Source organism: Haliaeetus leucocephalus, unplaced genomic scaffold (assembly GCF_000737465.1).
Source record: "Haliaeetus leucocephalus isolate CR32 unplaced genomic scaffold, Haliaeetus_leucocephalus-4.0 Scaffold795, whole genome shotgun sequence".
Taxonomy (NCBI): Eukaryota; Metazoa; Chordata; class Aves; order Accipitriformes; family Accipitridae; genus Haliaeetus; species Haliaeetus leucocephalus.
The window spans coordinates 611,522-622,870 of record NW_010973231.1 but is presented as its reverse complement, the minus strand read 5'-3'; the positions used below and the strand labels follow the sequence as shown (position 1 = coordinate 622,870).

The window sequence follows — 11,349 nt, the reverse complement described above, 5'->3', positions numbered from 1 at the left end:
GTCAACCAGCTCCCTAAACAGGCCAAACTCTGCCCTCCAGAAGTCCAAGGTAGCACCTCTGCTGACTCCCCTCCTTACTTCTCCTCCAACCATCACATCATCCACAAGTGCTTCTCTGCTCACAAACGACAGGTCCAGCAGGGTGCTTTCCCTCCTTGGCTCACTCACCAGCTGTGTCTGGAAGTTGTCTTCCACACCCTCCAGGAACCTCCTAGACTGTTCCCTCTCTGCTGTACTGTATTTCCAGCAAATGTCTGGTATGTTGAAGTCCCCCACAAGAACAAGGGCTAGCTATTGTGAGACTTCTCCCAGCTGCTTGTAGAATATTTTGTCTGCCATCCTGGTTGGGCTGTCTATAACAGACTCCCACCATGATATCTGCCTTGTTGGCCTTCCCCCTGATTTTCACCCATAAACACTTAACCCCATCATCACCATCATTAAGCTCTAGACAATCAGAACACTCCCTAACATACAGGGCTACCCCACCACCTCTCCTTCCTTGCCTGTCCCTTCTGAAGAGTTTATAGCCATCCATTGCAGCACTCCAGTTGTGCGAGTTATCCCACCATGTTTCCGTGATGGCAACTATATCTTAGTTTTCTCACTGCACAATGGCTTCCAAGTCCTCCTGTTGTTGCCCGTACTGCGTGCATTGGTGCAGATACACTTCAGTTGGGCTATTGATCCTGCCACCTTCTGGGGGGGAGAAGCCCTAATTCCTACACAACCATTCTCAGGCATTTCCATGGTTTCTAACACATCAGTAACCCTTGCGTCTTTGCTGTCACATGGATCTCCATCCCCTACCTCCATTGAGATAGCAGACTGAAGGACCTTGCTAGCACAGCATCCCTCAAACATTGGTGTGCTGCCCCCAGGCTTACCTCTAGCAAGCCTGGGTTTATCCCTTTTCCCCTTCAAATCTAGTTTAAAGCTCTTTCAGTGAGCCCTGCTAACTCCTCTGCCAAGATCCTTTTTCCCCTTCCAGACAGGCATACCCCATCTGTTGCCAGCAGGCCCGCTGTCATGTAGACCGACCCATGATCAAAAACCCCAAAATTCTGCCAGTGACACCAGGCTTGGAGCCAGGTATTGATCTGCTGGCTCTTCCTGTTTCTTCCCTCATCATTCCCTGCAACTGGAAGGATAGAGGAGAACACTACTTCTGCTCCTGATCCCTTAACCAGTCATCCTATGGCCCTGAAGACTCTCTTGATTGCCCTCGGACTTCTTGCTGCAGCTTCATCACTGCCTACCTTAAAAATCAATAATGGATAGTAATTGGAGGGCCGTATCAGGGTAGGAAGTTTTCACATCTTTAACCTGGGCCCCAGGGAGGCAGCAGACTTCCCCAAGAAGTGGGTCTGGTCTGCATATTGGGTCTTCTGTTCCCCTCAGGAGAGGGTCTCCTATGACAACGACCTGTCTTTTTTTTCTTTATGGAAGCAGTTTTGATGCAGGGCATAGACCCACTTAACCTTGGTGACACCGCCAAGCTAGATGAACCATCGTCCTTGTCGTTGTTCGGTTCCACTTGCAGAGCCTTGTACGTATTATGCAAGGGCACCTGGCAAGATGGGGTAGGCACAGAGGAGAAATGCCTGCTGTGCTGGGCAGGAACTTGTCACCATTCCCCGCTATCCCCCGAGTCACTGCATTCAGCCAGGTGGAGAGAGGATAGGGAACCCTCCATATCATGCGTCCTTTCTGTCTGTTAGGGCCTGTCCCAGGGAAGGCAGGGTGCGATTCCAGCAGTCTGTATCTCTCTCTCGCACTCCCTGATACTCCTCAACCCCCTCACCTCCTCCCAGAGCTGTCACTAAGCGGAGGAGCTCCTCTCCCCAGACGCATCTCCCACAGCTCTGCTCACAGCTGCCGCCCAGCACCGGGGTAAGAGCACGGCAGAGCCTGCAGCCTGACCCCAGGGTGGCTGCCTCTTCCTTCCAGAGCTCCGTCTGGGCAGCTGCACCAGGTGTGGTGGGTGCAGAGCTCCGAGAGGCTGTGGTTTTGTGCCGGCTGGACACCATCACTTCAGCGCCCTTCCTGCACGCCCTGCCGCGCACACTGCCGCGCCGCACCCTGTTTGCCCGCCGTGGTTGCTGGTGCTACCCGAGAGCTTCTTCTGCAGGTGTGGTGCCTTGGACACCATTGCTCCTGGCACCACCCAGGTCCTGTCAGCCACCGTGGTGCAAGCAGCAGGCTCCCGGTGGCTCTCTCCACTCCATGGAGGCTCCCCCGGTTCGGGAACCCCCGCTGTGCGCTGTGCCGGAGCACTCCGCTGCAGATCCTGCCGGCACCGGAGCTGCTTGCTTCAGCAGCCGAGGGAACTTCCCCCAGTTGCCATGACCCTTTAAAGCTGATGGGAGAGTGGACTCGTAGTGACAGCAGCCAGCGCCTTCAGCACTCCGGGATGCGTTTTGTGTGGTCACATGGATTTATGTATGTCCAACTGGCCTGAGTACTTCCCAGCTATACATGTACATATATTGTGGAAGAAAACTTATCGTGGACGAAAGCTTATATATTTCCTAGCATTGTATTTATTTTATTTCTTTCCTCCATGACACCTCCTCCTGTCTCCTTTCAAGGGAAAGGAGACAGCTTAAGCCTTAAAACAAGCTACTTCTTCCCTAAGCTGAGGTTCTGGTGGTTTTTGGTTTGGTTTGGTTTTTTTATATTTTCCATGATACCTACCAATTGGCTTCTTTGTCACATAAACACATAAAGCTTACTTGAATTCTGCTTAGTCCTTATAATTTCAGAGATACTGTTTATCAGTGAACACTATGCATTAAGTTCCTTAGTTCGTAGGAAATTACTTCCTCTTACTAAACATGAAGTTATTTTGGTTTTGAGTGGTTCCCTAGCTGTTTTACATGACAGGTAGCAACCTGTTCTCTGTCTCTATACTATTCAACATTCGGCATACCTTACAGAGGACAAGAGTAGAAGGACGCCAAGATAAGCAGTTGTGGTTTTTTTCCTTTTCTCTTGATAGGAAGGGCCTCTTCCCCCCTCCCCAGAGAATAAATCAACCCACTTCTCTCAGTAAAGAAGTCCTACAGAAAAAATAGTTCAGATTCGTTTTTGTTTGTGCAGCTCTGCATGTCTCCCCTACTTGAAAAGGTTCTGGGATGACATCAACAATCAGAAGCAAAAGATGAAGGATTTGCAGCTGACCCATGTGCCTGACAAGCAGCTGCATGATACTGCAAGAAAACAACAGGGTGATATCAGAGCCCAAAACAGCACAAGCCACAGTGAACAGTACATTCTACATCATCACAAGCTGCTGCAACTACTTCACCATCTGGTTAACAGTCCATCAAACCAAGCAGTGATGGGAGGGTACAAAACATAGTTGGTTATCTTAGTATAGGGTGAGTCACCTTCTCCACCAAGTCATTGAAAAGAAAACACCTGAGGTGATACACTCCTGGTGACCCGTGTTCTCAAGCAAACAGAAGTATTTTACCAGAAGGATGTTCTGATACGAGAAATTCCTTCTTTAGTACTCAGTGTTCATGGTTTAGGGAACCTACCTTCTTCTCCCAAAAAATATTGGAAATATCACTGTAAACAGGACTCCCATGTATTCATTACTCTGTGCTTCATTAAAGAACTACATATGCACCCCTGGGTGTTCTAGGTGCTCCCACTGCTTCTTTCTGGGGTAGATGGACTGAGACAACAGAATAGTGGCTATGCCTTTGGCCTGCTGCCTTTAGCAACCTGTTAAGCCATCCTGGATATTAATGACCTTCCTCGTCAAAAAGTAGTTAGTTCCAGTGAGAAACTTTCTAGAGCTGAGTGGAAACCATCTGCTTTCCTTGCACAAGCATTATCTAAGCAACCCATTCGTAGTTTTTGACACACTGAAACCTTCACTCTAATATCTTCTATTTTTCATATCACGAAAAAGGGAATGATTAACAAAGGTCACAGGGCACAGCAATTTTCAGCAGTTACCAAAGTGCATAAACACACAAACTTACTTTGATCAGAGACAGGCAGAGACCAAAACCTACTGAGTGCAGTACAGCCTGCAACTGCCCACTTCCATCAATTTATCTTACATCATTTAATGAATCACCCTAAAGCAGCACATAGTTGCTGATACTTTGTGACCATTTATTACTGTTTTGCTACTGCAAGTTGCTAAAATGTCCTCTGTACCCATTATCACCCATTAAGTGATAATAATGCACCCTTCTACACTGCTTCTCTGCCCCACGCTTGCCAACCCTAGCAACAAAACTCAGCAATGGAAACTGATACTTCCACTAGTGAGAAAGCTGATAACAGTTTTTGCCCATGTAGTTCAACTTTCTATTCTCATTAAAATGAGACAAGTTAGATCCCTAAATAGTCCTTTATTTGAGGAACTACTATCTTGGAGAAACTAAGTTTATGGCCCAATTCTGATATCATTAGAATCCTGCTGAAGATAAAACAGAGGGCTCAGAATATTAACTGAAATGAAGAGCAACAGCTTCTGGGACTGGTTTTTAAAAAGAAACTAAACTGCTTTCCAATTTATCTACTTTCTCCTGTCTTTAAGCTAATCTCATTAACATGATAAGCAGTCTCATGAGAACAAGTGAAACTTACCTTTGATAATAAATATAAATTTGCAGGTAAGGTCTGCTTTTTAATCAGATCCAGTTTGGGGCCATTACAGCATTCCTTTCAGATAAATTTAGTTCCAAATAAAATAATGAAATCTGTAAACACTTCTTTAAAAAAAATGAGATGCTTGGCCAGTGTGTATTTATCTGCATGATTCATTTTCCAATTTCCACATGAATTAAAACTGCCTCATGTGATGGGAACTAGTAGAGTATACTCAAAGTATTCCTGAAAGCAAAAGCCAGAAATATCCTCACCATTAAATCCAGTTTGTGATTAATTGCCAGCGCAGAGTGTTCCAGAGCCTTGAAAACAGATGCATAGCAATCACTTAGTTTTGTGTACTTGCCAACGAGAGCTATGGAACACACCTTCAGCAACCTTTCGTATCTGACAAAAACAAGTTTTTTTGTTATTATACCAATTTTCACAAAGAAAACATCTTAACAGTGTTTGCTTTTTCTTTATCTTCACAAAACATCTTCTAAAATCTCAAAACTGACAATCTTTTTAAACCCAGACCATTCAGGTGCTGATCAGCAGCATGCTACTGAGCCCAATCCAGTTTGGTGACTTCACAGCAACTAAAAACCTAACTTGAATTAAAACACTTCTAGAAAAAGCAGCAGGAGTTAGAATACCTGTCAGCCATTTTCTTCCATTTCATTAGAAGATCACTTGGCTGGTCATCAATAGGTAAATTTAACCTCTGTTTAAAATATTTAATGATGCCTTGCTCCTCCAACAGGATTGGTACTCGGTAAGTGGAAGAAACATCATGGATAAATATCACCTAACAAAAGAAAGCATAACATAAAAGACTTACCTAAAAATTTTTCATAGGAAACATACATTATATTTTTTGTATACTACACGCGTTTTGTATTATACATACATACTAATGGTTAAATACTTTTCTTTTGAACGGGCAAGGCAGCACAGCTACTATTTAAGGTTCCACTAGATCTACAAGGAAAAAGTTACCCAAAAGGTAAAAATGTGTTTCACTTCTTCATTACACCATCATAGAAAAATAGCTTGTCAAGCCTACCAATACACCAGTTTTAATACAAACATCTGGCCCCACAAGCAGTCATGCTTGCTAACACTTCTTTCTCCCTCTCTCACAAACTTGAAGAATATTAACTGGGAAAGAACGAACACAAATGGAACCTAACAAAGCAGACCCAATGAGGTTGCGATAAAGTCTCCTAAAAGAATTTTGATAGCGGATTAGGTTATGTAATTAATTAATGAGTATAGTCCATTCAAGGACCATTTAGTTAAAAACACGTTTATAAACAGCATCCAAGCTGCTGGCAGTTAAGTTCATTGAACTTGGCTTACACAAGACTGCAGAGTTCAGAATCCTAAGCACAAGTGTTCTTCCCTGATACACGAGAAGTAAAGGATACTCAGTTATATGTGAGTTACTTCTGTTCATCACGTAAGCATGTACACACGCATGCTGCCCCATGCCTCTCTAAGTGCCCATTCAACAGCAAAAAGAATAGGGTAACCACAGCCCCCCCACAGTAGGAATAAGGCTTATCCGACTGTTCTTCCAAACTTGGCAGCTACTATCCTAAGGATATAACATTAAGAGAGAATCACTAGCTGCTCTAGGTTACAGCCGTGCTGACTATGAAGACTGTTATAATCCTAAAACAAGCTGAAGAAACTGCTTTTGTTTTGGTGGTACATACATTGAAGTGAGGAGGGAGGACTCACCTGAGAAAAGCAAATTAATAAGAAAAATTCCACTTAGAGTCGGTCTGTGGACAAAATAGCATGTGGTCCTCATGGACTAGTCATGACAGTCCTGGAAACCATTTCCAGGCACACAAAAGACAAGAAAATCATCAGGAGTAGTCAGCATGGATTCACTATGGGGAGGTCATACTTGAACAACTTGATAAACTTCTGTGATGAAGTGACCAGCCTGGCAGATGAGAGGAGAGCAGTGGACATTGTCTACCTGGACTTCAAGAAAGCTTTTAACACTGTCTCCTGTGAGATCCTCACAGACAACCTGTTCATGTATGGGCAGGATGAGCAGACAGTGAGGAAAACTGGTGGAATGGCCAGGCCCAGAGCGTGATGATCATCAGCACAAAGTCTAGTTGAAAGTCAGTAACTAGCAGAGTACCCCAGGGGTCAGTACTGGGTCCAGTCCTGTTTAACATCTCCATTAATGATCTGGATGATGAGGCAGAGCATACCTTCAGCAAGTTTTCAGATAACACCAAAGTGGCAGGAGTGGCCAATACCCCAGAGGGTCATGCTGCCATCCTGCCAACAGGCAGGAGAAATGGACTGACAGGAACCTCACGAAGTTCAACAAGGGGAAGTGCAAAGTCCTGCACCTGGTGAGGAACAACCCCAGGCACCAGTATGTGCTGGAGGCCACCCAGCCGTAAAGCTGCTTGGCAGAAAAGAACCTAGGTGTCCTGGTAGACACCAAGTTGAACACAAGCCAACCAATGGTATCCTGGACTGCATTAGAAGGAGTGTTGCCAGCAGATCAAGGGAGGTGATCCTTCCCCTCTGTCCAGCACTGGTGAGGCCATACCTGGAGTACTGGGTCCAGTTCTGGGCTCCGCAGTACAAGACAGACATGGACATACTGGAGAGAGTCCATGGCCCACAAGGGGCCATGAAGGTGATTACAGGATGGGAACATCTCTCCTATGAGGAAAGGCTGAGAGACCTGGGACTGTTCAGCCTGAAGAAGGGAAGGCTCGGGGGTACAGGGGTGGAAAATCTCATCAATGTATAGAAATACCTGAGAGAAGGAAGCAGACAAGATGGTGCCAGGCTCTTTTCAGTGGTGCCCAGTGACAGGACAAAAGGCAATGAGCACAAACTGAAACACAGGACATTCCCTCTGAACATCAGGAAACACTTTTTCACTGTAAGAGTGACCGAGCCCTGGCACAGGTTGTCCAGGGAGGTTGTGGAGTCTCCATCCTTGGAGAGATTCAAAAGCTGCCTGAATAATGGTCCTGGGCAACTGGGTCTAAGTGACCCTGCTTGAGCAGGGGAGCTGGACCAGATGACCTCCCTTCCAACCTCAACTATTCTGTGATTCTACAACAGCAAATAAATGGGAAAGGTGGACTGAAAAGACTGATCTCCTTGAGATTGTAAACCACTGTTCTAGACACAAAATAAACTGTAGCTGCTTCTCTACTAGCATTGCACATAGGTCCAGGAAGAAGACTGATGATGCATCCAATCCTTCAGTTCACGAGAAATCCAGGATCATTCTAGGGAATATATAGACATGCGGCCAGTGTCTTCTGAAATCCAGAAGTGGTTCATTAATTTTAAGACAAATACAGTTATGAAAAGGAGAAAAAAAAGAAAAAAAAAGAAAAAAAAAAGGCAGATGCAACACAGTATAGCACCTAGCAGCATCCCAGTTGAGTCCACTGGGTCTAACCACCAGGGTCACACCTATATTACACAATGCAGTGCTGCGGATAGACATTTGAGCTAGCCAGAACAGTACAAAAAGACTGCAGCACTCTGCCTGGGATCATATACTCAGCTTCTCATGAAAGCTGTGACTGCTAAAACTATTGAGCTTCTACCCTAAAAGGCAGAACTTTAAGTAGTAAAAAAAACCAACCAAACAAACAAACAAAAAAAAACCAGTGCCATGAAGACACTTCCCTCCCTGCCAGGGAGCTCTTAGGGAAGTTCAGTTACACATGGGACTCTTGGTCCAGTTAGACTGGCATAATAACTGCAGTTGGAATCTGAGTATATGCTTACACATGGCCTGATACTGCCAGAAAAGCACACAACATTTTTGTTTGATTGAACTTCCAGTTGTCTCTCTCTGGCTGGAGAGGAATTACAAAGGCATTTCTGAAGGATTTTCCAGAAGCTAGTTCAAGGGTGTTTTCTTCCACAGACAGTAAGATGGAAGGATGGGAGGGGGGAGAGCAGGGAGTAATGGCCACACTGCTCTCTATGCCCTCGTCTGGAATCTTACTATAAAAAGCTTTTTCTTACACACCTGCAGAGAGGTCAACACTGATACCTATTTGAAATACAGCATAAGTGTTGCCATCTATTATCCCTTTAGTATTATACATTACATTGAAGAGTAAAATGCTCTCACTTGCAAAAATTTTATTAAAGAGCATTTGATTTCTCAAAATTAGTATTTGAATAACAATTCATCACAAACTATTAAGGCCAAAATCACACGTGAATTATAAAAGGATATATAACTACACAGTAGATGTTCTAAGCATGTTAAAGGGCATGAATAGCCTATTCCATATTATCACAGAAAGAGCGTTCATGTGGCTGTGATGATCTATGGACATAAGCAAAACCCCTAGCTTTAACTACACTCTGTTCATCCATTATTATAACCACCTGAGATGATTTATGGACAATAACCAATGATAGCTTGAAACTGCACAGTTTTCACAACTACGTATAGCAATTAATCATGCACTCAAAATCAGTTCCTTTTATTAACTTTTTACATAACATGCATTTAAATTGTTAATGACCATTTGACATAAAATTTAACATATGAACTCCCAATATTTTTGAAGTGTTATAGTGTACATGACAGCAAGATAAAAATTGTAAAAACAATTACATGTTAATGAAACAGTCCAAAGTTGAAAACAGAAATGCACAGAAATATTTGTATGCTTTCCCACACATTTAAATAATGACAAAATATTAAAGTACTGACCTGCTCAGGCTCCACATGGCAAAACATGGAAATCTTTTCCTTCACTGCCATTTCTATAGGTTTTGCACTTCTGCAGACAATCTGTCATAACAGAAGGAAAAATCTCAAATATTTACTAGGCAAACCAATAGAAAATCCTCAGTACTGTTCATGGAGAGATTAATCTCCTTTGGAAACAGCACAAACAAATGTGCCTTTACTTCTCTTCCCCTCTTTTGGAGTTCTACAATTATCTCATAGCTCACAAATACTTGCTAGCAAGGCAGAAGTAAATCAGTTCCCTGCCCATACTGACCCACTTATATTAATCTTCCTTTGCCATTCTCTGTAATACTGCTTCCTCATGTTCTCCTTTCTTATAGCTACTATTGTAATACTCTTTACCTAAAGTCTAGCAGCTCTCTAAGTATGAATAATATGATGAATCAAAAGAAATAGCGACCTTATCAGCTAAATTTAGAGCAATAATACTTAGCTTACATGCATGTTTTCTAGTATTTCAGTACTTCAGCACCTTTTCGTAATTCTTAATTTGCACATCATGATAAAAAGAAGGAGGCTGAATATGAGAAAACTATTGCATAATTTTGTGGTTTTTTTCCTGGTACAATTATTCTGCTATTATTTTGCTGATACATATAAAACTCAGGAATTTTAGAAAATATTGATAATTTTTACCAATAAAGAAAATAAGCATGAGTTTTGGTGTTTGTTGGAAGGAGGTTTTTTGCATTATGTAACTTCAGCCAACTAGCTCAAAATGCAGAACTGCTCTATCAGTGTGCCTATTGATTAGTCAGTTTACTATCTTAAGTTATTTTGAATCCTGAAAGTATAACAGAAAGTAGGATGATCCTGTTAAAAGATTAATTCATTATTTTCCTTTTCTAGCAAATGCAACTACTTTAAGCTTTAAGGCTTTAAGGCTTTTTTGTTCAGAAACTTGTAGCTGACCTTTGATCACCTTGCTAGAATGCAGCTTAGCTACACTGATACTGATGAAGTCTAATTAACTTCCTCTACCCTTGCAAGAAATTCTAGAAACAGAAAACCAATGCCAAGTATAGGGGAAAATTAGTGCACATTCTAATAATCAAAAAATGATTATGAAACAATTTGTACATTCTATTCAATTAAGCACAACTTATACTTAAAAACTGGGTACTGTTTGAAGATATAATTCATAAACCTTGATAATATTGTGGAATGATTAAATCCACTTTAAAAAGTGGATTAAATCCACTTTGAAATCTATGATCCATCTTGCTGAGACAAATTTAAAGTTAATGCAGTCACAGAAATCAAAAACATCAGAATCAGCATGAAAACATGAAACTACAATAACAGTGGCCGAGATGCATCTCAAAGAAACATAATACAAAGAAGATGAGGAACAATTCAATTGAATAGGGCAGCACCGACAAGTGTATAATCAGTTTTCACAATGTTGTAACAGAGTCCATGAAATCTGCCGATACAGCGTATTCATTAAGTGCTTAGAGCACCCCATGGAGAACAGAAAGGCTCCTGTACATACACAGCTGAGACTGGCCCAGCATGCCACCTCAGGGAAGCCTGGGACCAGACAGTGAGGCAGCAGGTATTAAGAATAGGTCTAGACGAGTTTAGATCAGGCAGCCTGGCAGCACAGCTTATGAAGGAAGCCCTCCTGACTTCCCCATGTGCTGTCTCGGCATTGGGCCCCTGCCCAAAAGAGCAACCATTTAAAGATTTTCTTGAAGCAGTGCCCAAGCAACTTTATAACACCATCAAGAGGCTGTGCTCAGAGTGTAACCTCTCTATGTCTTCGCAGTCAACAACAGCAATTTCAAAAAAAAAAAAAAAAAAAAAAAAAGTACTGCACTTTTGGCAGTCCCAGAACCGCTCCAGGCAAGAACTCAATATGTGAGAAAGTGACTAGACAGTCTGTTTTTTTCCTTTTATTATACACACATACTTAACAGGCCTTTAAAAATTAATTGGGGGGGGGG

The 11,349-nt window shown here is 42.7% G+C and overlaps 1 protein-coding gene across 1 annotated transcript in view; it reads right to left on the bottom strand.

Annotated features, from left to right (window-relative positions):
• The window catches only part of CTPS2 (CTP synthase 2), a 77,230-nt gene that overhangs the window by 55,908 nt on the left and 9,973 nt on the right, over positions 1–11,349 (bottom strand). The window contains exons 6-8 of the mRNA XM_010581518.1: positions 9,359–9,439; positions 5,274–5,425; positions 4,890–5,022 (exon numbers count right to left, since the gene is read on the bottom strand). Of these exons, the coding sequence (XP_010579820.1) occupies positions 4,890–5,022; positions 5,274–5,425; positions 9,359–9,439 (366 nt within the window). The remainder of the gene's footprint in view (positions 1–4,889; positions 5,023–5,273; positions 5,426–9,358; positions 9,440–11,349) is intronic.